Genomic DNA, 27,169 nt, shown 5'->3' on the forward strand with positions numbered 1-27,169 from the left:
CAAGTGGGGCTTAAACAACCAGATGGAAAATAATAATAATTTAAATTAATTTTATCTTGGATTATTTTGAATGTTAGTGATTGATTAAAAATTTTATTGTGTGGGGCAGAAACCTGAATAACTAGGAAATTCTGGATCATCACAGCACAAAAGGAGCAGCTTGTAGAATCTGTTGCATGATCTGAAGCTCTTCTGAGGCTCTTTCTTTGAGATTTTTCCCCATGTGACAACCTCCATGGTGGACAAATTCTCATTTCAAGAACCATCTTTACACAAGCATTGAATACGTTATCAGTTGGCAATCGCCCCCGCGAACCATTAGTTGCTGGGGGAAGATGTGTATTCCCTGACCAGTTGGCAAGTTATTCCTGGGGAGAATTAAGGGGTGCTGCAGCAAAAGCCTTTAGATTCCTTTGGTTGTTAGCAGGTATTGGTGTAGTTTGCATGAAAGACACCAGCCTGAGGAATTGCAAGGAGGTTTTTGGTGTAGTACCATATTTGTTGCAGCCAGTTTTAACTAGCAATTGGCAGCAAACTACAACCATATCTCCAAAAGTTGAATCTGTTCATCTGGACGTAGCGTTTTGTGGGAGAAACGTTTCATCACTCATCCAAGTGACTTCTTCAGTCTCAGCTGACTGCAGGTTTCCCCAAACCTTATAAACAGTACATTTGCATAATGACTGAAACCAGCCCACTGAAGGAACAATGGGCTGTGATGTCAGTTTCTTAATCATAATTATGCAAATTCCCATGACCATTGATCAACAATCACTGACCAAAACCCACTGATCAAAGAACACTGATCAATGGCCATGAGTACCATTCACAGAGTTGGGGAATGGCTGCAATCACAGCATTGTAAGATGGCGAAGATTTTAGGCCCCTCCTCGATTCAGAGATGGTCTTTCTTCAGGCCAGGACTCTGCAGTTTATTTACACCTACTGGCCAGTGGACACTCTTTCAACGATGAGGATGTACACATCCTGGACAGGGAGGAACGCTGGTTTGAGCGCGGAGTCAAGGAGGCCATTTACGTGAAAAGGAAAGACCATCTCTGAATCGAGGAGGGGCCTAAGGGTACATCTTTTCGCCATCTTACAATGCTGTGATTGCAGCCATTCCCCAACTCTCTGTGAATGGTACTCATGACCATTGATCAGTGGTCTTTGATCAGTGGGTTTTGGTCAGTGATTGTTGATCAATGGTCATGGGAATTTGCATAATTATGATTAAGGAACTGACCTCACAGCCCATTGTTCCTTCAGTGGGCTGGTTTCAGTCATTATGCAAATGTACTGTTTATAAGGTTTGGGGAAACCTGCAGTCAGCTGAGACTGAAGAAGTCACTTGGATGAGTGACGAAACGTTTCTCCCACAAAACGCTACGTCCAGATGAACAGATTCAACTTTTGGAGATTTACTTTCCTGGATGATTGAGAATGCATCAAAACTACAACCATAGTTTGCAGGGGGGGGGGGTTCTTGTCTCTAGGCCTGTGTCACTAGGGTTTTATGTTTTGTGCATGACAGATTGCAGCATGAAAAAGCAGTTTGGGCATTTTTGTAATTATCTGACTAGCTTTATGGCTCAACTCGACACTCAACCATTGAGTGAATCTTTTATATACAGTCTGTAGACAACTTATTGCAACTACTCACTTTAAGGTTATACTACTTTAAGCTCTGAATTAAAAATACCAGTGGTAATGGAAAGAAAGTGTAAGTTCCCAGTTTTCAAATAGTTTGATGCTTAAAGAAAAACTTTGACATCCATCCAGCTATCCATTTTTCATCCACTTTGTCACATACAAGACCTTGCATTCAAATCTTTTAAGTGGTGAAATAAGGTCAATAAGTCTAAAAATACCCCGAGTGAACCTGCAAACTGTATCAGAGCAAAATGAAGTCAACAAGGATAAGCCATACAAGCATCGATTATTCGTAAAGCAACTTTATTGTTTAATAATAAGCATATTTTGGTACAAGTGGCACCATTTCAGCCTTTATTTATCTCAAACTATACATGAAATGGATCCCCTTTGTAAAATTCAAACCAGATTATCATTGAGCCACCACAAAGTGAGATTACTTCAGGTTGCATGGGCAAATGTGAAGTCCAATTACCTGCATTGTGGAATCCATTGAAACAGAAAAAAATCCTGTGGGCGCCCAACAGTTAAAAGTACATAGAGGCAGCATTTGGAGGAAAAGGCAGGGGAGCAGTGGCTTAAGACTTGTTCAAAAAGGGGAAAAAAAAAATTACCAGAGTGGAGCTCATGGAGGGAACAACTGCATTGAAACAGAGCACATGCAAGACAAAAAGGAGGAACAAACATTTAGAAAAAAAAAATAGTCCATGTACATTTATACACACAAAATACACATGAGAATTTATTGACAGATGATAAAGACGCAAGTGCAAAAGTTTACAACATCTGTTCCAAAAGCCTCCACTCCTTTACCAACTCGCTTCTGTTTTGTGAAAATGTCAGGACAGTGAAAGAATATCTAATTCAAGGCTACTGTGGACAAGTTTCTGTGATGAACGACTTAACCAGCAGCCCTGTGATCGGCGCCTCGTGACTAAAGATTCAGTTTTAGCAGGAATGTAAGTACTGCACAGGGTACACACTGCTCTCATCCAGAGTCTCAGCTGATCTTAACTTAATAACCTACACCAAGCCGTAAAGCTTCATCTTAACATTAAAATGCTACAGCTGTCCGCAGTCTGTGATGATGATCTTCTTTGTGGGAGTGCCTGCCTTTGAGCCCAGCTCTCCCATCTGCTGCACCACATCCATGCCATCCCGAACCCAGCCAAAAGCCACATGTTTGAAGTCCAGGTGTTCGGCTTTCTTCAGGGTTATGAAGAACTGCGAGTTGTTGGTGTCGCGCCCGCGATTTGCCATCGACAGGATGCCCGGGCCTGTGTGCCGGACATCAAAGTTCTCATCCTCAAAATTGTTGCCGTAAATGGACTTGCCTCCTGTGCCGTTATTCTTGGTGATGTCACCACCCTGAAAGACCAATGGAGCACTTGTTAGTGATGTTAGAGATTTGCTCTTGAGAGTTTTCTTTTAAACAACAGGGCTTACTTTCATGGCATCAATAAAATACTTCATACATCAAATTACAGAGCTGTGCTATGATTACAAACAACAACCAGGGTGTATTTTTGTCAACCCAGAGTAAATCCCACTTTGTTGTAATCAAACAAGTTTAACATTCATCTGATCTTGAAAGTCCAAACCCTGATCTTTCCTCACCTGACACATGAAATCTGGTATGATCCTGTGGAAGATGGAGTCCTGCAGCCCAAAGCCTTTCTCACCAGTGCAGAGAGCTCTGAAGTTCTCTGCAGTTTTGGGTACAATATGTGAGAACAGCTCTACAGTGATTGTGCCCAGAGGTTGGCCATCAGCTGCCAGCTTGAGGAACACCTGTGGGTTAGTGTCTCTGGAGTGCTCCTGAATTCTGGACATCTGTGGCGAGCACAGAGACGAGGCATCACCATCAATTTGGCCCATCCGGTTCTGACACTCGCAGAAGGTCTTTTTGAAGGATTCGGCTATTTCAGGGGTTTTGAACTTGGCCGCCAGCTGCTCAATCACACCTTCGCCATCTGGATAAACAAAAAGGGGGCGAGGAGAAAGAGAGCAGGTGAAGAACAATCCACATGTTGCCTAAAGAAATAAACACATGCAAGTGGTTTAAAAATCCAAGATGAATGATTATTAGTGAGTATTTACAGACAAATCACACAACGCGGCACAATACAATGTCACATCGATGGTGTATGTGTACCTGAGTAATCAGTGGCAGTCCAGATCAGTGCGTTCGCTGAGGTGTTCATGGGTTTGAGCTCCATCGCCTGCGAGATCTTGTGGTTGGCGCAAACCCGCAGCACCTGTTCTCTTCTCATCAGGATTCGGTAGAAATGTTTGGTTGGGTGGAAGAGGATCTTGATGTCACCGATGCCGCGCTCCTTCCACTGGCCGATATCCCGGTCCCATCGATACAGTTTGGCGCGCTCCTTGAACAGGATCTCCTCGTCCTCCTCTCCAGACTTTGTCTCCACCTGAGTGATAAATACAGTTCTGATGTATGAGATTCGGGCTGGCGCTTCTTTTGTGGAAAAGTTTACTAATTGTACTAAAATGTTAGGGCTAAGCACGAGCATGTACCTCAGGCAGAGATACTATGGGCTCAAAGTGAATGTCCACATTTTTAGGAGCTTCTTCTTCATCACTTCCCTCCTCATCACCATTGGTTTTAGGCTGAGAGGTCACTGCAGATCCAAACACTGTTGCTCCAGCATTTGCCCATGAGAAATTAGAATCTACATTTTTTTTTAAAGAAAAATTAAAATAATTAGCAGTGAAACAAGACAACAGTCCAGATAAACAACTGAAGAAAATGTTTAATGTTAAAGCCAACCTTTTGATCCAAATGCAAATCCATCTGTATTTTTGGCCAACTCAGCAAAAGAAAAGCCAGATGCATTAAAGCCAAAGGTGGAGATGTCTGCAGCCAGAACAACAAAGACATTAAATACTTAAAAGCCTTTTCCATCCCTATATCTGTCAAAGTTAAAAGGTTAATACAGGGATGATGTATTCTCTAAGTTCATAAAGCATATTAGAATCAAGCTGTGTTCAGAGTGATAAATGAAAATATCATAGAGAATTCTGAAAAGATGGTACCATAATTGTAACTTTCACAGGGGGGAAAAAAAAAAGCCTTTTTAAAATCATATTTTGGGGTAACTCATTTGAATAAGTCTTCATAATAACTCCCCAGAAACATTCTGAGTATAAAAGAAACCATGTATCCCTTCAGCTGAAATTCTGTCTGTGCAAAAATGTATTCAATATTTATCATCCAAACTAGCTCCTCATTTTAACATTCTTTTCAAATTTAAGTTAAAAGTTGGAGTGAAATCCCATAAAGTATGTGGCTGAAGATGGAGTTATGTTTCATTTGAAAATACTCATGCCGCTTTTCACACTTTTTTACCTCGACTTGTTGTAGCAGTCAAAGATGCAGGTTTAGTCTCAGTGTTGGACTCCAGCTCGACACTCTTCTTAGTTGAGAGGTCAATGGGAGAGCTCCTGCTAGGAGTTGCTGTGGTCTGTTTGTCTGCTGTAGATGTGCTGTCAGCAGCCTCTGCTCTGCTGGATGATGGTCCTGATGCTGGCATTTCAGGGGTCACAGCAGGACTGCTGGAGGCTTCGTTAGATTTGTCTAACTGAGCAACCTGATACACATTTCCAAATTAATACCCATCTTAAGATGCCTCTGAGTATTACTGACAGAGTAAAATAATTTATTTAAAAAAGTTAACATTTGTTTGTTTTTTTAAAAACAAAAGTTGAGTTTCCTGCTTGTATAATCTGAATTATCTATGTAAATTCGGAGCCATTACCAGGACTTCATGTACTTTGCGGACTTCTGTCTCAAAGTCCTCAGGCTTATCCTGGTCCGGGTCGCTGTCCGTGGTGCTCAGGCCACAGAAGAAGGTGGGTGGAAGCTGGAGGCTTTTGGCTTTTTTCTCCTCCTCTGGTGTTGGCTTCTTCTCCCACACCACCTGACAGTCTGACTCTGAATGCAGCAAACAGCAAGTTTAGGCTGACATTTATTAAGGTACACAAATTTTGGACTGTATGGCTATAACAGATCAACATAAAAGCCTTTAACATAGTAGCAGAATTAAACCAAACCAATTGTCTTGAGTTAGATATAATAACATGTAACAGGGTTTAGACTACATACCATCACCACATGCTGCAGCCTTTCTCTCAGGAGGATCAGGGTAGAGCTTTCCATTCAAGGCCTTCACTGCTGATTCGTAGTCTTCATCTGAAGTTTAAAACAAATGTTTCCTTTAATTATGTTTGCAAAGAAAATTATAGCGTTTGTTCAGACTTCTACCCATAAAGAATGAAAGATTAAAGGCAATTTTGTATTCTCAGATTTAAAACGACAGAGGCCAGCTTCGCAGGCATTACTGAACCTTGATGTCAAAGGAGACAACTCCCCCCAAAAACTAAAACGAACAAACAAAAAGTCCAAGAAGTCCTTTCTTAGCTTTCTGAATGGGACAGTTACTAGTTTGTCTTATAAAAGCAGAAATTACAGTTTCAAATAATAAAATTTAAATAAAAATTCACTCCAAATAACATGTTTTAATTAAGGTTAAAGTTCCACTTTGATATTTATATCAGGACAGATGTATATCCTTATACAGAAATACCGTGCATCACATTTTTCACTCATTTAAAAGGATGTCAGAGATCCTGTGGAGTTTCACTAACAGCAGCACTATGGAGTCAAATGTTTGATTCGTATAAAGTACACATTAGTATCACCTATTTCACACTACTCTGCTGACCAGTTGGCAGCTGTACCAAGCCAAGCAGACAAAGAGTAATAAAAGACAGCCGATGCACTCTTTACATGGAGACAACTTGAACATGTTTGGTATAAATGAGTGAATTACCCAACCTTTAGCTGTATCAGGTTGGATGTGAATTGTAAATGGACCATTAAATTTTCACAGCTGGTCTTCAAAGCTCCATCCATCTAAACTCCCAGCAACTCGCATGATTTACTGTTGTTAGGTTTTTTGTTTTGTTTTTTTAAAACATTTTTTTTTGTTTAACAGAAGATGGCAAAATGTTTCTAGGTGCACTACTGCTACCTTCTGGCTCTAATAGCTCATTACATCATATGTGGGAGCGGTGGCATGTTAAAACAAAAACAACAACAACAAGGGAAAAGGTGTTATAAGGCCAAAAAAACAAACAAACAAAAAAAATCAGCTTAATGCAGATTCAAATATTCAAAATAAATGATCAATTATTAAAAAGTCATGTACATCTCTTATACCAGCCTTATTTCTCAAAACTGTCAAATAAGGTGACATTTACCAGTGCCAGCAGCACTTCGGGTGTCACATTCATTTTTGCACTGGATACATTTTTTGGGGTTCAAAAGAAAGAAAGAAAAACTGAAAAGCTAACAAAAAATGTCTATATAGCATTTCTTACATTGTCTCCTGGGAATGTTAATGATTCACAAATAAGCAGATTTATTTCAGCGAGTCATATGTACAACCACTGATGTCCACTTTAACAAACCCTTGTTCCATATCTTGGGTCTCACCGTCAGTTTGGTCATCACTGATGTAGCCTGGTTCATTCTTGTAGCAGAAGAAGGTGATGGGCAGCTGGAGCTTCCTAGCTAAAGCTGCCTGCTCAGCTGTGGGTTCCCTGACGTACACAATCTCCACCTCCGAGTCCTCATCAGACCTAGCACTGCTTCCCTCTGCCTGAGGGGATCCTATGATAGATGGATATGATAGGAGTAAACAAGTCAGGCTGGGAAAGAACTTTTGGAAGACAGGCCAAAATGTAAAAATTAAAAGCCTTTACAACCACAGGTGTTAATTACACACACACACACACACAAAATCATGCACAGCAAAACAAAACATCATGCATTTGATTTACAACAGTGAGAGACATGTTTTTATAAGCAGAGGATTTCTGCATGGTCTCGTTTACACCACTTACTCTTGGACGAATAGTATCGTAACATTAAACAGCATAAATACCTGAGCTTTAACTCTAATTAGCCTTTGCTGAGGTAAACATCACTGCCAGAAATCAAACCAGATGAGGAATTACATTTCATGCTGTTGCTACAGACCCAGCACTAAAAATGGCACATGTGACGTTTGCACAGTGCATTCCTCTCTAAAGCAACGCCCTTTGCTCTCAGCTCACCTTTCAGAAGACCTTTCTGCTGCTAGTCTAACTCCCCCACACTACAATTGTGGCATCGTTGTACTCTTGAATTTGGTCTCTCTGATATATACAGGACATGAAATGAAGGGCAGTGTAAGACCTTCCATCCAGACTGAAGACTCATGTGAAACAATAACATATATATAAGTGAACATTTGTTTTTTGCCAAGTCAAATCAAAGAACCTACATGTTTCACTTTTGTACAGATTGTGTATAAGAGATGGATGTAGCCACCATGAAGTCACTGACCAGTTTGTAAAGCTTCGAGTTGAGGTCCACACTTTTCTCCAAGTTGAGAAGTGTGGACCGAGCCATGATGCCACCCATTTGTTAGTGAAGTCCCGCTATACAGCCTTGAGCTGAGGATTTCATCATCTAGGTGTTTTAAAGCTGAATGCGACAAAACAAGGATTGGATCTGGCTGCAAACCTGAATGCTCACTGGTCAACAATTTGTGGTTGACAACTCTTTAACCGTGATTAACCCTGCTCCAAAATTGACTTAATGTTATAATTAGTATAATCTGATACTAGCAACTGAGCCCATAAAGGCATCAGGAAAGTGATTTTTTATTCAACCCCAAATCGTTTTGAAACTCCTGGGCGCCCCCTGGTGGCCAATAAATAGAAATCTGTAATGTTCTGTGTTGAAGTTGCTTTTAAGAAACGTCCATCTTTTATACCGACCCACACAATTTGTACAAATTTCACTGACATTTGGTCACCAAAAGCTGCTGGTCTGTTCCTGTTTTGACACCCCCTAACGTAGACCAATTTCCAGATTGAATATATGAAACATGATGTTCAATGAGGCTAAAAACAAGCGACTGGGATCTTCAAGAAATCCCTTACTGATGCCATAGAGCAAGGGAGTAGTGTCCCTGCAGGTTTTTTCACCCTGAATCACACTGATTAGTTCATTACCAGGCCTCTGAAGAACAAGACATGTTAAATTTATCATTTAAATCAGCTGTGATGGATCAAGGACACATCTAAAACCTGCAGGGACACAATCTGGAAACAATGCATAGAGCAAGGGAGTAGTTGTCATTTTACTCACTGAGGTCTACACAATCTAAATTCTTTCTGTTGCCCCCTGCTGGTCAATCTAAACAATGCAAGGCATTGTTTAGATTAATGTCAGATTGACATTAAAGGCAGTTACATTTCAGCTTCACCCTTTAGACACAGGGGCTACCTCTATCTTTCTCCTACTTTCAGCTAAAATAAACAAAACTGCGAGCCACACAATGAAAATGACACTCATATGAAAAGATTGTTACATTTAATTCCATTTCTAATAAGTGACATTTTTTATGAAGTTTAATTTTTTCCCTTAAATATTTCAGTGCTTTAAACACCATTTCCATGATGATTCAGATGAAGTCAGATTAAATATTTTCTTTTTTGCATTACTTGCGTGCAAAACTGTTTAATCTTGTGACACGGGTGCTACTTAAAGAACTACAATTAAAATTACTGAACAATAAAAACTGCACCTTCACACACTTGGCATGCAACACATTAGCTTCACTGTTTTGTTTTTTTTTTTTTTTTCTCCACTCCGTGCATCCAGGTTATTTCTTTGTAGTAGTAAGGGCCAGCCACGTGACAGCTGAGAAGTGTTAACACACACTGCAGTGATTAGAGTACCTGGGGGTTCAAATTGGGTGGTTGATGAGCTGGTCCAAAAAGCCATTGGGTTATCTTTGAAAAGCCTAAAATCCAGCCCTAAAGGATGGTGGGTTGTTGAGTGAAGAGAGACTAATTGTGAGGCTGGTGTCATAATCAGAAAATGCCAAAATTGACTGAAAAATGTGAAATACTGCAGCTGTGCAATGACTGATTTGATAACAATGTTATTAACCCTATAGATATGTAAAATATGTGCAGTATAGTCAAAGTTTTTTGTCTCTATAAAATTTCCACTAAATGTGCATGTTTATCTTATGTATGAATAACAAAACAAAATAAATATAAAGGGCAGCATGTCGAAGGAGGAAATACACTTTGTGTTCCAGTTAAAAATGAAAGGTGTGGGCAATGATGAAGCAATGAGATGCAGATGAAATAGGACGATTGGGTAAAAATGAAATGAACTGAAACTGTTGAGATACTCATTCAGAAGTAATGCAAACATAATTCAGACCCCCCTTTTTTCTTCTTACCTTTCTCTGGGATTTTGAATGCAGGAACTTGAAGTGAAGTCCTGGCAGAATAACCAGAGTCGTTGGCTTTCAAACCAGATGCTGTAGATTGCTCAGGTTCAGAATGAGATTTAGGAGTGCCAAAAATCTTCTGGAGGGTATCAGTGCCAAAAACAAACTTTGGGGGAGACACCACAGTCTTTCCGGGATTGACAGGACTCTGTGACGCAGATGCACTTGATCCAGTGTCTGTAGGAAGCTCAGTACATTCCTTAGTCGTCTCTTCAAGAACGGCAATGGCTGCTTTGCCACATACAGCTGGAGTGGTCTTTGCAGATCCTGGTGTTCCACTGTCTTGTGGTGCAACCACTCTAGATGTCACTGGAGTCATGAGTTCTTTTTTTCCCTGAGCATCCTTGGCTTCCTCAAAGACTTGTTTGAATGTATTTGCAGTTTCTTGCAGCTTGAATCTCACAGCCAGCTGCTCAAGCTTGCCCTCTCCTTCCTCAGCAAAGTCCATAGCACTCCAGACCCAGGCCTTCTCTGCACCCTTCATAGGTTCCAGCTTCATGATTGGACTAATGCAGTGGTTGGCACAGATCTTCAGCACCTGATCTCTTCTCATTACCAACCTCGCTTGTTTGTTGTCATAATTCTGCAAGATCTTGAGGTCTCCAATTCCTCTCTCCTTCCACTGTTTTGAGTCTTTATCATAGCGATATAGTTTGGCTCTGTGACTGAAGACCACCTGCTCATTTTCCTCTCCTGTAGAAGTCTCCACCAAATCTGGCAAGGGGACCACAGGTTCAAAGTACTGGCCGTCCCGCTCTTCATCCTGGGTGACATCCTGCTCGTCATCAGTACCCACTGAAGCTCTGCTCTGGTTGAGCTTAGCAGGAGACTTTGAGGGGCTGATGCCAGGTTGGAAGCTAAAGCTGAACCCACCAGTAGATTCCCCGAAGCGGAATAGGTTCTTTCTCAGGGGGCTGCTGGCAAGAGGGGAGGCATACACGGACGAGTCAGCCGTGTCATCTAAAGCGTCTTCTCTGAGGTCGTAGTTGTCCCACTCCAAGGTAGGGCCGGTGGTGTCACCTTGGGGCTTGATTACAAGGCTTGAAATGTCACCAGCTGTTGCATTGTCTCCCTGTGTGTCATTGTCTTTTATCTTTGTTTTCTCATCAGTCAAAAATGATTTCAGGTCTTTCAAACCAGACTTCATTTCCTCTGCCTTCTGAATGAGGTGTGCTGTTCTACCTGTGTCAACCAGCTTGTGGGGGGTTTGTAAAGGGATGTCCAAGAGAAGTCTCTGACACTCTTCAAACTTTTCCTTAAACTCATGAGCAAGCTCAGGGCTTTTAAACTTGGCAGCCTAACTGTTCGAGTTTAGCATCTCCATCAGAGAAGTCATTGGCCAACCACATCCAGGCTTTGTCTGAGCCTGCCAGGGGTTTAAGGTTCATGGTGGTGGTGATCCAGTGGTTGGCACAAACCTTGAGAACTTGTTCCCTTCTCATCAGCACCCTTAGCCGACCATTTGTAGTGTTTTTCAGGAATTTGAGAACTCCCACACCACGCTCTTTCCATTGACTGGTACCCACATCAAATCTAAACAGTTTGACACGCTGAGAGTAAAGAACCTGTTCATCCTCCTCCCCAGTTACCAGGTCCACTTTCTCAGGCATCTGGATCACTGGTTCAAACTGGATATCATCATTTTCCTCTGTTTTATACATATCATCATCCTCCAGTTCATTTGAGGCTTCTGTCTTGGTGGGGGTTGCTTGGAATGATGTGAACAACTGCTCACCTGCTCCAGAGAAACCTTTGAATTCTGGATCTTTCGTGCCAAACTGAAAGTTTCCTCCAGCAGATTTAGCCAAGTCTGCAAAACTGAACGCATTTGTTTTTCCAGATATTAATGGATTTTGTTCTTCCTCCGTTTGCTCTACTGAGGGTGTAGAAACAGTTTCTTTCTCCTTGTGCTTGTCAGCTATACTTTTGAGCATACTGGAGGCTGACCCAGATTGAGTCTGATTATCATTTGAAGGGGATTCTTTTGGAGGGTCTTGAACACCAAACTTGAAGCCACCAGGCCCAATGGGCATTGAAAAAGAGAAGCTTGACGAACTGATTGTACTAGATCCAGTCTGGGAGCTTCAAATTTGAAAGAAGCAGGTGAGCTTTTATCTTTGCTCTGACCAAACTGAAAGGTGCCCCCACTTACAAAAGGTATTGTAAATCCAGTTCCAGCAGGCTGACTTGACGAACTCTTTGTTCCAAAGGTAAATTTTGAGGAGGACGATGAGGAACTAGTGCTGCTTGTGCTTTTAGCGCTAGGATTTAGGGTCTGACAGGACACACATTTATCAGCAGAGGCTTCATTTCTCACAAGACAAGTGTCGCAGTCCCATTCTCCATCCTTCTTACCAAATCTAGCTGCTAAAGATGCATTCTCATTTGGAGCTTTGCAGGAAACACATTCAGTAGCTGATGCATCATTTCTGACCAGACAGGCATTGCAATCCCACTGCCCATCTTTCTTTGGAAAATCAGCTTGTGGTCCCGACACCGCTGGAAGATTTGATGCTAATGAAGCCCCCTCTGTTGGCTTAGCAGCAGGGTTTGGACTTCCACAGGATACACATTTACCAGCAGAGGCTTCATTTCTTACTTCACACACATCACAATCCCACTGTCCAGGCTTCTTACTAAACTTGGCAGCAACCCCAGCAGAGTCAACACTGGACAGAATGGGTTGTGCTGCAGGTGCACCAGCAGCTGGTGCAGCTTGTGCTGCAGCAGCTGTTTTAGCCGAGGGTTTAAGAGCTTTGCAAGAAACACAACTGTCTACATTGGCCTCATTTTTTATAGAGCATGATTCACAGTCCCACTGCCCTGGTTTGCTGGCAAGTACGGCTCCAAAGCCACCAAATGTATTGGAACCAGTGTCTGCAGGTTTTGATGAGCTGAGACCGAATGTGAATGAAGAGGCTACAGAAGATCCAAAACCACCAAATCCAGTAAATGTGGAGCCAGAACTACTTGGTTTTGCTGAATCAGTGCCAAATTTGAATGTAAAAGAACTAGGTTTAACTTCCCCAGCAGCCTGAATATCTGGCTTTGAAGAGGCGTTGGGATTAGGGCTTTGACAGGATACACAACGTACATCTGTGGGTTTATTTCTTACACAGCACACAGAGCATTCCCATTCTCCTTCTTTCAGTGCAAACTGGGCTGCAATCGATTCAGAATCTTTCACGGTTTTTTCTTTCCTTTCCTGTTGATTTGTCTTGTCAGGTGATTTGAGTACAGTCTTCTGGGCTTCCTCAAACTTGGCTTTGAAAAGTGCTGCCTCGTCTACAGTTTTGAAACGGATGGCCAGCTGTTCAGGTTTAGGCTCCTCATCTGCATAATCAATAGCATTCCATACCCAAGATTTATCAGAGCCGGCATTTGGTTTCAGCAACATATCAGGCATTATGTAGTGATTTGCACAGATCTTAAGGACCTGTTCCCTTCTCATTAAGAGGCGGACCTTGCCTTTAGTGCTGTGTTTTAAAATTTTAACATTGCCAATGCCCCGTTCCTTCCACTCTTTTGTCTCTGTGTCAAATCGATACAACTTTGCCCTGGTGCAGAAAATCTCTTCCTCTTCTTCCTCACCCGTTTTCACATCTACCTTATCGGGAAGAGGGACAATAGGTTCAAAGTGAGGCCCATCTTCATCCTCCTCAGCATGAGTACTATCATTGTCACTCTCCACTGCCCGTTCCTGCTCTGCTGTAGGCTTTGACATTCCAAACACTGGCTTGGACATGTCCCCAAATTGAAATGGTTGATCCACCTTCCCAAACAGGCCTCCAGTGGCTGTGCTCTGTGCAGAATCAACAAATGAAAAGCTGGTAACATTTTTGTTTCCAAAGGTGAAGATGCCCGTTTGGGTGGTGGGCTGCTCCTGAGTTTGTGGTTTCTCTGGAACGGTGTCTGTTTTACTGGGAATGTCTGATGTGAGAAGGCCAAGCAAACTTTCACTGTGCTTATTTTGAGAAGCTGAGAATGTAAAATCACCATCATTGGATTTAAAATTGGAGTTGAATTTAAAAGCAGGTGAAGGTGTTGACTGGGCAGTTACACCTGTACCAAAACTAGGCACTCTGGGGACTTCAGCGGGTGCCTGCTGGCTGAAGGAGAGCTTTCCAAAGTCCATGGGCTTTCCCTCAATGTTCTTTGGTTGTTGCACAGGGACTACAGGTGGCTTGGTGAAATAGCCAGGTTCAGGTAAGGTAGGGTTACTGGCTTGTTGGGTAACACTCTGGCCATAATAATCTTCACCATAGGGTGAAAGAAGACTTGTGGCTGGTGATTCAAACCGCAGAGGTGCACCAAAGACTTGTTCTTGAGGAGGGTAGATGCAGGCTGGGGCTGTCTGCAGTGGAGGTGTATGCGTGGGCTGCTGGTAGGCATACATATGCTGCTGAGGTGGCATGCGGTTTACGCCATACATTGGGGTCTGTGTAAAGATAGAATAAAAATTAAACTTAAACTCTGTTTTTTTTAAAGCATTAAAGCTTGTTCAGCATTAAAATGATGATTACCTTGGTGGGGGTTACATTTGCTGCTGTGCGCAAGAGATGCTGAGAGTTGTAAGCTTGTGACTGATTGTAGTACACAGAGGGGCCTGTGGTGGAAACTTAAAAAAAGAATAAAAGAAAGAAAAAAGACATGCAAAAATGTTTTATGTCACTAAACTGCTTTGGTAAAGATGACCAAGTAAATTAAATCTTGTGTTTAAAGATAAAATTAATCATGTTTCAGATCCGTGTATCACACTGACCTGTTAGGGGGGCTCCATGATAGGACTGAACCGGGGTAAATGGTTCCTGCAGGCCCTCCGCCCCGTAAGTCTCGCCATACATTTTATGGTGAGGAGAAACTGTAGAGCCTGACGAGTTGTGTCTTAGATCATGAACCTCATTCTGTAAAACAGGAGCATCATATGAACTCACTCAATCTGAAATGTGTTGATTTAATCCAAACTGAAAGTAACACAAGTAACAGTGATCACTGTTTAAAAACAAGGGACAAACTACACAATGTTACAAAATATTATCTTAAAAATGAATTCTGACCTTAAGGGCTTCTACTTGCTGACACAACATCTGAAGGAGACTCTTCTGGTCCTCCACCCAATGAGGTTGTGTTTTGGGAGAAATCTAAACAAAGGATGTGAATGAATTATAAACAGTAATTGATTTTTGTGTTTGACTAAAAACACAAAAACTGAGTCATTTAAATAAATAACAATATGGACCTACCAGTCTTTTTGAAGGAGAAACAATGCTTTTGTTTGGAGAGGGAGTGGAGAACTTAATATGGGATATGGTTGCACTAGTTTCGCCGAGATGAACAGGACTGGAGTGGGCTGGTCCTCTTAGGCCCCCCTCTTCCTTCTCATCCTCTTCATCCATGACCTCCCCGTTCTCCCCCAGCTGCTGGTTCACATCATTTAGGAGGTCCACAACTTCCTCCATAGAGACAGGCAGCTGGGAGAGAAAAAGTTTAGACTTTACTTTCACAGTGCATCTACTTTAGCAAAGAACCCCAAAACAAATAAAAACAAAATAAAGTGTCACAAGTTAAACATCAGTCGTACAAATTTATAGTTTTTGTTTTTTGATTCTTCAAAATTGGGACTTACCTTTTCAATGTCATCTGCATTGGCACTGTAGATCTTTGACAGGTATGCCCTGAACTTTCTCAAGAACATCATGCACCTGTCTTGAGTCTCCTCAACACCATTGCTAGCCTCTTCTGACAGCCGCTGATAGATCTACCAAAAAAATAAATAAATCACTATACATTCTATAATAATAAAATATAACATCTCTACAAGTGTTAGAACCACTAACTTAAAAAACAGTGGACTGTATGAGGTTTAATAGTCAATATTATTTGAAAATCTGTTTTTTAAATTTATTGTTTTTAAGAGATAGACTTGGACACAAATATGCATCTTAAAAAAAACAACAACAAAAAACAAAAACCATAGTACCCAAGCGCTTTTTGTGGTGTGAACATTAAATCCAGGTATATATTTTGTTATGCTTACTTGAGCTAAATGCCAGATGGAAGACATGTTATTGATGCTTTCCAAGGTAGAAATGGCCTCCTCTGTTTTCCCTTCAATGTCAAGAAGAACTGCATATGCTATCCTTGCTTCCTCTTCATAACCTTTCACAGAAGAAATCTGAAAAGAACACAAAACAAATTTATGAACCAAAGTGGTACATCTTGGTTCTCTCACACTGCAAATCCTTCAATATAAAAATAACTTCTATTAATGTGAGGAGATAAAATTTGCTATGGTTAGTTTTCGTGGGATTTATACAGACCCAATGAGGTGAAGCGCTGACCTGAAATCCTTTACTGAAACTCACACAAACCTTTCTGACCCTTTTGACCTGACACTTCTGGATTAAATGCAAATGAAAGCATTTCACTACAATATGTCACCACAGCAAAATAATCAAACAAAGAGGTAAACTCAAACTGATTTTCAGGTATAGCTGAAAGTGTCAAGGTCTTTAGGGACTAAACCTGAGGCTAAACATGACAACTCTACTTGGATGCAAAAAGAAATGAGAACTATGAGAATGATTAACCTGAATATCTTTGGAGGGAAAGTGTATAAAGAGAGGGTCAAGAGGTTCTGGTATACTGCGTCTGTTTTTGATCTTCTCCAGCAGTGGAAGGGCAACTTTCCAGTAGTGGACACTTCGGCCAATGTACTCCTTCTGGTCATAGTAGGAGTTCACCCCATCCCCTGGTTCCACACACACACACACACACACACACACACACACACACACACACACACACACACACACACACACACACACACACACACACACACACACACACACACACACACACACAGAAATTGAGTCTGGCACATGAGCAGAATGGTACACAGAAGCCTTTTGTCACAACTCATTTCTTAGTGGTTTTAAATCCAGCGGACACGCAGCCAAAGAAGTGGCACATGTGGCTGTTTGGACATCTTGCACTTAATTCTGTTTAGCAGCTGCAAACTGAGTGACAGAAAGGAGCAGGTGTGAAAGCTGAGAAAGCTCCGAGTTACCTACATGCTTTTAACTGTCAGTGCAGCTTGTGACTGTAGATGACTGCCGTCTTTTTAAAGCATATGGACTTACTTACTAATAAAGTAAGTATTAAATAAAGGAAGTTGATGACATTCATGCAGCACAGTCAAAATATGCTGGCTTTCCCATTATAAGCTACAATACTAGGGGTACAAAGGTACAAGGGACTAAGATGAAGATTTGTAAATGCATTATTTTATAAAAAAAAGCATTCAAAAAGAGATACATTAGAATTTTAATCACTTTATCATCTGGCAACTCACTGAGTTTAAGCAAACAGTGTATGCATCTGTGTGTTTCTGTACCGTCTGGCTAAGACACTGAGCCCAGTGGATGACCAGCGCTGGTTGAAGCCCATGTTTTTCTCCAGCTCTCAATGTGCTTAGCCCATGCTGCACAATCATTCGTAGCTTTCCTGACACACCAAGTCTGCAAAGCAAAAGGCCACACATCAAAAACACTGAATATATGAACATAGCCAAAAATGGGACTATAAATTAATTGCAGTTAAATGTTAATGTACTGTTTTGATAGGTTCATGTCATTGAAATGAAATGAGGTTTTAAAAAAATTATTTTTAGATTTTAGCCCTGTTAAGTACAGTTTTCTAAGATTTAAAACAGACTACAGATAATGACCACTGACTTAAACCATTTTGGGAAAATACTGAGAAAGAAAAAATGGCTAAATCCATCAAAAACCAATTTGAAAACCAGAATAGAGAGTTGTTATGCAATTATATAAATCACAGAGCTAAACATACAGGAACAAGACAACACTAATTTGAAACAAACTAGACTCAAACTGGGAGAGATCCTCAAAATAGTGTTTAAATCAGTTTAAGTAAACACAAAATAACCAATCATATCCCTTTTGCTTATGCTATAGTTCTGGATGTTTTTCCATTTGGCTCTCGACAGCACTAGTACTCACACTGCTCGCTTGTGAATGAGGCTGTAGAGGGCATCCCACCACTCCCTCTGTCTGTCAGTGGTCAAGAGGCGGAGGAGAGGAAGAGGGAGGCAACGAGGCTCAAAGAGCTGTTGTTGGTGTGACTGATTGACTCCAGCGTTGATCTTTGCTATCTCCTGAAGCTGACAGTGGCTACAGAACACCACACCATATAGAAACACCTTGATGGAGCAAACGAGAGAAAAAAAAACTTTAATACTGAAAGAAACAAGAACAAAACTGTGTTTATAAATTAAAAGCAGTACTCTTAGCCTGTCGAAGTTTCATTTTACTTCATTGTGCCTCCTAAGACTTTTACACAGAATGCTGTAAGTAAAGTGCCAACATAAGTTCATGAAAATGAACCAAAACGCAACAGAAAAACTCCAGAAGTCCAAGATCCAGATTTTCTTGGAAGGAAAACCTTTTATCTATTCATACATTTTTCTGTGTTTTAGCCAAGAGGAAGTATACAGAGTATGTTATGACCAGTACATGCAGAGCAGCAGCAGCACCACCTTACCTCTAGGTCCAGCAGGCAGATTGACTCTGGCGCATTGGTATCTAGTTTAGAGGTTTCCAGCGTAAGCCGAGGAAAGAGCTGCTGTAGCCATTCCCGCAGCGGTGGTCTTTGGTCCAGAAGGTTCCACTGGAGTCCCAACCAGCTCAGATGTTGCAACTGACCACTGTGGAGCAAGATGGAGCCTAAAGAGAAAGCAGCAAAATTATTATACTACTCACTACTAAATGCTACCAAATTCATTAACTTTAGGGGAAAACAAACAAACAGGACTGATCTTTAGTATTCAGGTAGCTAACTGGTTCGTACCAGTGTCCCATTTGGCCAGCTGAGAGAGCTCTGGAGCCATAGCAGTAAGGGAATGAATGTCATCATTGGCGATAAAAGACAATCCAGCAGAGGCCTGCGGACCCCGCAGGAGGTCAAACAGGGAGTCCTGACCACTCCGGTTCCCAATAGCCTCCACAACCTACCAAGAGAAAAAAAATAAATACATAAATAAAACACTGACACACTAAGATAAGAACACCTCAGTGATAATCATGTGAAATCACATATACATTATTCATATAATACCATGCACAGGAAAAAAACAAGGTCAGACCTCTCTGATCAAGGCAGATGAATCTGTGCTCAGATTGAACAACATGTGGCCGGCCTGGCTCTGTCGGTCATTCGCCAGCAGCTCCAGAAGCTGTGGGGCTGTCTGATCTCTTTTGGTCACTTTTGGCTTTGGTCTGGGGACCTGGAGGAAAAACAAACCACAACTAGGTCCTGAACAAGTTCATGGCAATGTTAAGTCTTTCACCCTTTGCAAGTCAGGCAAAAAAAAGTAAGAGGCACTGCACAGTTGCACGATGGTACAACTACTGGAATAAATTTAAAGTGACATAAGGTAAAGTGACGTAACGATGACATAAGTAATTAATGAATCTGGTCATCTGGTGTGTCACTACCTGATATGCCAGTAGGTAGCAAAGTGCAGCCAGGTCACGAACAGCCCTCCAGGTTTGTTGGCGATCCTGAACCAGCTTAAGCAGCAGCGTGCCTGCATGCAGGTAGAGGTGCCCTCTCATCTCCACAAACACCTCAAGGAGCTCGTCCGGACTGTGGCCTGCAATGCTGCTCAGTGCCTCCATAGCTTGGTCAAACCTACAAGCACAATGCAGATGAACGGTTTACAAAAAAGTTGGAATGCTAAAAACACAACAACAACGTTAGCCTTTGTTGAAACAGCTGCAACAATTTGCCTTTTTGACATGTAAATAGTCAAAGCATGAGACTTATTTGCTTCTCTTTCCTGTAGATCGAGGTGCAAACAACGCCTAACACAGCTACAAAACAACCTGTTACACCTAAACAGACTGAACTTTTACTAAAGACCAGAACTAAATGTGATTCAATTACATTTTATGAGGTTGGCAAGGTTTTCTGACATCAGTAATGTTTGAGAAAAAAAAAATCTGAATGTTAACTTTTCCATATAACTTTGTTGTTTTTTTTTAAACTTTAATACAATGTCACCCAATACACGGGAGAAATTAGGTTTTGGTGTAGATTACTCCTTAATTAAAAAAAAAAAAAACAAAGCTTCTGATATTATTCCAGTTCTCTTAAATTCATGCGTACAAGTTTTACAATCCAGCACCAGACTTACTCTCTAAGTGCATCTAGACTTGGCTGCACGCTGCTTTCAGATAGTGTGATTCTCAGCAGGCTGCAGTGGGCCAACAACAGCTCTCTCTGAATACATCGACTCATCTTCTCATTGTTCAAGATGCTGGGCTGAGCCAGGTACTCCTGAAACAAAGGTTATCCATTCTTTAGAAAGGTTTATGCACTTATAAAGGTGAGAGGATAAGTATAATAAAGGACCAAAATAGAAGTACTTAAAGCATACTGGTCCCGCCTATTGAGGTAAACTTTAATTTAGCAGGACAGTAGTGCAAAGTCCATACTAACCTTCAGTGTGCGCACCACCTCAGTGTACCAGTCCAGACTGTTGCGCAGCATGGCTCTTTTCTCAGCAGCCAGGCAGTGTTTAACAGCCTCTTCCAGCCGGCCATCCTGACGGAACAGCTGAACCAACTTCACGTTCACGTGGGCGTCAGCCGGCCGCGCTGCCAGCTCGGTCTGAAGGAGGTCGAACAACCGGTTCCAACCCTGCTGACCCTGACGACTCAACAGGCGCTCCTAAAAGCAGCAGCACCAATGAACAGAAGACATTCAGTGTGGCATTCTTTCCACTTTTAATGAAGCTGTACCCTCTTCTTGGACTGTTTTTGTAAACCTAAATGACATTAAAACTCCCACTCATGAAAACTGGAAATTTTAATTTAGGAATAATTAGCAAAGTGATGGACAGAGCAGGCTGTGAACTAGACAACTGTTTGTTAAACAACCCAAAATAGTGGGATTAAATGACTTCACAGCTGACAAAGACAATGTTTAGTGGACGTTACTGGAGCTAAAGAAGAAAGGAGGAGCTTTACCTTAAGGTTGAAAACCGCCGGGTTTCCTGGTAGCAACTTTGCAGCTTTCTCCACCCAAAACTCTGCCCTGCTGTCACACTCCTGCTTACTGACAAGCAGCTCTGCAACCTTCAGCACCAGGTCTTTCTGGGCTGGGTTCAAATCCACCGACCGCTGCAATAAAAGCGAAAAACATTGAGTCTGAAGCTGAACATATGCATCAAAAGCTCTGCCAGTTTTTTCTCTCTCCCTGCTTTACGCTAAGGAATTAAAAACTCATCACCTCCTCTTCTTTGTCACATTGTGCTGATTATTAATTTCTTTATTACAGCAGCAACTGGAGCCGTTTACGTCCAAGAAACAGGTTGCACCACAGTCAGCCAACTGTGCATAAAAAACCCTGTGTTTTAACAGAGACCAGTGGGTCTTCACCTCCCACAGGTGGAGAGAGCACAGCTTGAGTGCATTTAAAAAGATTGGAAATGTACACCAATTATATAGCTGATAGTGTTTTGATGAGTCTCAGCACTGACTCTGAATCACTTTGTTTCAGCTCATTAACTGAGAACCAGCTTCATTACAGTACACATCAGTTTTAGTGTTCAGGTGCGAATGAATCAGTAAAAAAACTCCCTCAAGGTGAGTTTAATGTTCTTAAAAGTTACTGCTACAAGAAGGGAGAGCAAATAAATCGCAGTTTATTTTTCTCAATTTTCTGTCATCATTCATCTTCTAGATTTGATGCTATAGCAATAAAACCTAACGGTGCCTTTGGGAAGCTGATTATTGATTCCCGAATGTCAGAGAGAGCTTGGTGATTCATCTTTTAAAAAGTAAAACAACAAAGAGGATTTAGCATTCAGTTTGATAGACTACCTAGTGCATTAAAAAAAAAAAAAAAGAATCACACACCAAAAGGCAGATAGAAATCACATCTAAAGCCTTGTTGTTTGCTGTGGGAAATGACCCATAGTAACAAAGAGGATACTTATTTTTAACTATTATTTTTCTATATTCATTCATCACAACTAAGCAAATTTATTCAAAGTGCATGTGGGTAATTTCCCTTTCGTGTCCAGGTAAATATACCAGTTTGGTTGGTCCATTTAAATTGGTGTGAGCATGAATCAGCAATTGCACAGACAGCACTTACAGAGCAGTTTTTAAACCCTCACACATATTCACTTATGTACATAGACAATTGGAGGAATTTTAGGTCAATCATCTTTCTGATTTCTCAAACAAAAAGAAGCTGAATCTGAAAATCAAAGATTGCAACTGACAGCAAATACAGGGTTTGTGGAAGCTGTTCATCATTTTGTCCTTTAAACAATGTTTCCTCATTTCATACCTGAATCTTATGATTTCTTGAACCACATTCTGACTCACTTGTAAGGGAAAAATGCTTCCACTGAGATGTTCTTTTTACCTTGTAACATCCAACTGCTTTGTTGATGTCTCCCTCTCTCTCGTAGAGCTGTCCAAGGAACTTATGTGCTTTGGGATCCCTCTCCTGGACCTTAAGATAGTCTGACACATGCCTAGGAAAAGCATGAAAGACAGGAATTACAAACAATATAGCAACACACAAGCATTGGGTCAAACAATGGAGAGGCTCACATGCTTACCTTTTTGCAAGATCATATTCCTTTGCTTCAAAGTACAATTTAGCAAATAAAAACCCTTTGACTGGCTTCTGTGGAGAGAAAAAAAAAATATGTGGACCAGCATGAGGAAATGGATTCCTCTTGTTATGATAGTGAGAAGATGCAATTACACATGTCCTGAAGAGTTATCTGGCTTACCAGTACTCAGTACCTGGTTAGTAACTGTACCACAACCCAAAGGCCCATTTTTAGCCATTAAAAAAAAAAAAAAAAATCCTGCATATGGACCTGCCAATGCCTAGTTAAATCACAGCCGTCTATAATGGTTCAAGTAGATTGTTAACTGGGAATACATCAGAATAATGAAAGATATTTTTGTTCATTATCCAGTTTTGATCAAGTGATCAGCTCAAAAACAACAACAACAACAACAAAAAAAAACCCCAAACATCTTTTATCCTGAGGAATTAACTAAATCGTAGTTTTGGGAAATTATTCCTCCCAGAGGCTAGTTAGTAACATATTAGCCATCCGGATTACAGCATTACCCATTGTCAGATTTACTGCTAGCTTCTCCTACCCACCACACTACAACTATTATCACTGACTTTTTCAGTGTCAGGTGAACAACGTAGAATAAGTTGACAGCAGATAGTGCTCTTCTGGCTATTCCACAGACCCATTTAAAATACAAAGAGGGATCACGCTTTCCAAACCTTAGCATCAAAACAGTTTACCTCCTCCTCTATGTACTATTGACTCTTTGGCTTCTTTAAAAAAAAAAGAAGAAAAAAAACAGCTGAAAACTCATCTATTTAGACAGGCATTTGGGTAATGCTCTTGTGCAATATGTTGTTTTTATTTGATATATTTTTAAATTCCCTGTAAAGCACTTTTTAAAACTAGATTCCTGTCTTAAAAAGTCCTATGTAAATAAATATTTCCTTACAAATCACACCAACATTTAATTTCTGTATGTTTGTTTAGGAATGATTTAACTGATGAGAATACAGGTTTAAGCTCTGAACAGCATGACACCCAATCTTGTGATTTAATTCTTTAGGTAAATGTCTCCAGACTACACACATTACTGTACACAACAAAATGCACAAGGAGGCATTCCACAGGTATATGTGTAGAAGTGTGAATCTATTGTCAAACAAAACTACATTTTTGGCTCTACTGGTGCAACCCTACACATATAATTGGGCTAGACTGTTAATCTTACAATACCAAGGTTTCTCCTGACTCAAAACACACCTCTGGGAGGGTGACTATGCATGTTAGTACAACTGCTCCACAAATAATTAAGACAGAGTCTGTGTTGCCTTACTTTTTCTATACATATTTCTGTACATTGTTACCTGTATATATACGAACCTCGTTTGCTTATGTATATAGGACCACTTTGTGTCTTCCTTTTATATTCCCCTTGGTCTAAGAGCTGTAACACCCAAATTTATCATCCGTGGAATATTAAAGGTTTATTCTATTCTAGAGGTCTGTGCATTTTTATTAATTACTTTTGATCACTAGCGACACAAAGTGTATTCTAAGCTTGAGTACATTAAACTACACACCACATCAATGAAAAACCACAATCCTGATGACTTTACTTTGATGTAAGACCAAAACATCGTTGGAATTACGCAAAAACAAAACCCTGACTAGGGTAAAGCAACTTGAGAGCATGGTTAGGTCCGTTGACCACATAGCACCACATTTACTCAAGTAATTGACTGATCGACTATCATATTATGCTGCCATGTTGTAGATGTGTATAAGCAATTAAACCAACATCTTCAGCTGCAACATTAAAAGGATATCTACAAAACAAATTTTCATGATCTCATAATAACACTAACATATATTTCTGCATCATTTGTCCTTTCAGTATACTTTCGAGCTAATCGCTATCAGTTAAGCATCTTTCAGACTGTTGAGCAGTGCTACTTTTCACATAATACCTCTGGTACAGATAAGCCTGAATTCTGATGCATTCAAGTTTTTCTTACATTGTATTTATTTCTCATTAAATATTCTGATTTTCTGTGGGTGTAACTGTTTCCCCCCTGACATCCGATCCAAATAAATAATAATTAAAAAGAACAAAAGCAAATCAAGAAACCTTGGAACTCTGCCTGATTAACAGACAAGTCTGTTTGCAATTAAACTAAAACCACCAGTTTTTGAACAGAGTTAGGGTTGCTGCTCCTGATACGATGAAGCAACGAGCATTTTTAATTGTTGTCTGAACTGAAACCTAGCTTTTCCAGAGAAATGAAACTTGCACAACCTATCCAACTAGCTTTGTCTCGCTATCGTGGCTAACTAGCATAGCTGATTAGCTGGCGCTGTTCAAGGGATCCCATGCCGCGCATTTTCCCGAGTATAAAGGGGAGGACACGACGGGGCGTCATCACGCCGGCCGGTTAGCTACAGTCTTTAAGACTATCCGGGGGATGGGGGTTACACAGAGAACGACATATGAGTCAACCGAAATACCGTCATCGTAATTAAAAAAGCAACGAGTGTTCATTGAACATGTGTACAGGTCGTACCTCATACCGGCTGATGTGACATGATGGCAGCAGCATGCTAACATTAGCCTCGGCGGGCTTAACTTACCTCTTTGAGTGAGGGAGAGGAACTCTGTACTGAGGAAACGTAACAGTCCACGTCAGCCTTACTTCGTCGCATAGCTTCCAAGGTCAGGGGCTTCTACAGCGGCTGAATGTGAGACATAGAAAACCAGAAATTCACTAAATATCTAAAACAAAACTGACGGTAACATCAGCTCGCCTGACGTTAACTCCCCATGATGATATTGCGCAGTCTCAATGCCGTCAAATGGCAGCTGTCACGTGACTTCTTAACCAATGAGAACAAGAATTCAGTTTAACGCAGACTGACGCATTTCAGTTTGAAGGGTTCTGTTACAAATACCTGAAAATCCTAATTTCTCCAACAATTAAGCCTTAATCCTTAATTTGATAAATATTTTGTTACATAAATTAAATTAAACAAACAGATTTATCTTTAAACCCTGTATATGTGTAACCAATAGTATTGACTTAAACAAATCATGCTATATCATGCCGTTTTATAGGCTGATATCTTTGCAAATTTTTCCATGTCTGTTTCTGTTGATAAGCTTCAGTCAAGGAGTTTTTTTAAAAAACATTTTTTAGTCACCGGTTTATTCCAAAGTGTTCTCATCAAAACCTCTGCACACCTGAATGAGTAACAGTTGTCAGAGGGAAAGCTGTGCTATGCAATGCCCATTTGAACTTTATCAGCTACACAGACATTCATCATCTATTATGAACTGAGCATCAGAATGGAGAAATGATTTGGGTGATTTTGCATGTGACGTGGTTGTTGGTGCCAGATGGAGTCGACGAGTATGATTTCAGAAACTGATGATCTAGTAGGATTTCTTTACACATAACCACATCTAGGATTTACTAACAATAGTCAGAAAAAGAAAAAGTATCCAGTGAGCGGCAGTTTTCTGGGTGAGAATGACTTTTTGATGCCAGAGGTCAGAGGAGACTGGTCAGACTGCTTTGAGCTGACAGGAAGGCAACAGCAAATCAAACAATCACCTGTTATAACCAAGGATTGCAGAAGAGCATTTCTGAATCCACAACATGCTGAACTTTGAAGCAGATGGGCTACAGTAGCAGAAAACCACACTGAGTGCCACTCCTAAGAAGAGGAAACTGAAGCTACAATTCACACAGGCTCAACAAAATTGTAGAACAGAAGACTGAAACTGTTGCCTGGTCTGTTGAGTTTTGATTTTTGCTACAACATTCAGATGGTAGAGTCAGAATTTGGTGTAAAATATTTGAAAGCATGGATCTGTCAAGGAGAGAGATTACTGGTTTGATCCCAGGAGAAGACACAACTTGTTCAGCATGATTTAATTGTTTTAATTCTTCAATGTTCCATTGACATTAAAAAAGATTCTGATTCTTGTGGTGCTGTAATGTAATTATAGGCACACTTTGGGCCATTTAGTACCAACTCAGTATTGCTGAAATGCAGCAGTCTTGAGTATTGTTGCTAATCATGTCCGTGCACCTCTCTTCTGATGGTTGATTTCAGTAGCATAACTCTCCTTGTCACAAAGCTCAAATAATCTCTTTGCTTGCTTTCTCAAACATGACAGTGAATTCACTGCACTCAAATGGCGTCCACAGTCACCAGATCTCAATCCAATAGAGCGCATTTGGGATGTGTTGGAACAGGAGAACAAATCAGCAGCATCTGCGTGATGCTATCATGTCAGTGCTACTCAGCAGCTTGTAAAAGGGCCACCACAGCAGTTAATTCTACATATTTGATTTGGTAGATTTTTTGTTTTCTCCTGTGATCAAACCAGTAATCTCTTATTTATTGAAAATAAATAAGCCATCTTTTCAACATGGACCAAAATCTCACAGAAATGTTTCCAGCACTTTATTGAATTCATCCCACAGAGAATTAGGGC

General features: G+C 40.8%; 1 protein-coding gene across 1 annotated transcript; it reads right to left on the reverse strand.

Annotated features, from left to right (window-relative positions):
* Positions 1–1,937: 1,937 nt before the first annotated feature.
* ranbp2 (RAN binding protein 2) lies at positions 1,938–25,512 on the reverse strand. The gene is given in 31 exon segments (XM_031729250.2): positions 1,938–3,021; positions 3,271–3,626; positions 3,809–4,082; positions 4,189–4,343; positions 4,442–4,528; positions 5,021–5,261; positions 5,430–5,605; positions 5,777–5,863; positions 7,169–7,345; positions 9,981–11,328; positions 11,330–11,976; positions 11,979–14,469; positions 14,555–14,649; positions 14,794–14,935; positions 15,089–15,172; positions 15,275–15,502; positions 15,658–15,789; positions 16,069–16,206; positions 16,622–16,783; positions 17,428–17,551; positions 18,056–18,255; positions 18,597–18,778; positions 18,903–19,062; positions 19,198–19,338; positions 19,550–19,745; positions 20,251–20,393; positions 20,556–20,786; positions 21,086–21,238; positions 22,494–22,605; positions 22,693–22,760; positions 25,300–25,512. Coding segments are annotated over 31 exon segments (9,108 nt in total). The 5' UTR covers positions 25,372–25,512; the 3' UTR covers positions 1,938–2,715.
* Positions 25,513–27,169: the final 1,657 nt, after the last annotated feature.

The sequence above is a fragment of the Oreochromis aureus genome, linkage group 16 (assembly GCF_013358895.1).
Source record: "Oreochromis aureus strain Israel breed Guangdong linkage group 16, ZZ_aureus, whole genome shotgun sequence".
In the NCBI taxonomy this organism is placed as follows: Eukaryota; Metazoa; Chordata; class Actinopteri; order Cichliformes; family Cichlidae; genus Oreochromis; species Oreochromis aureus.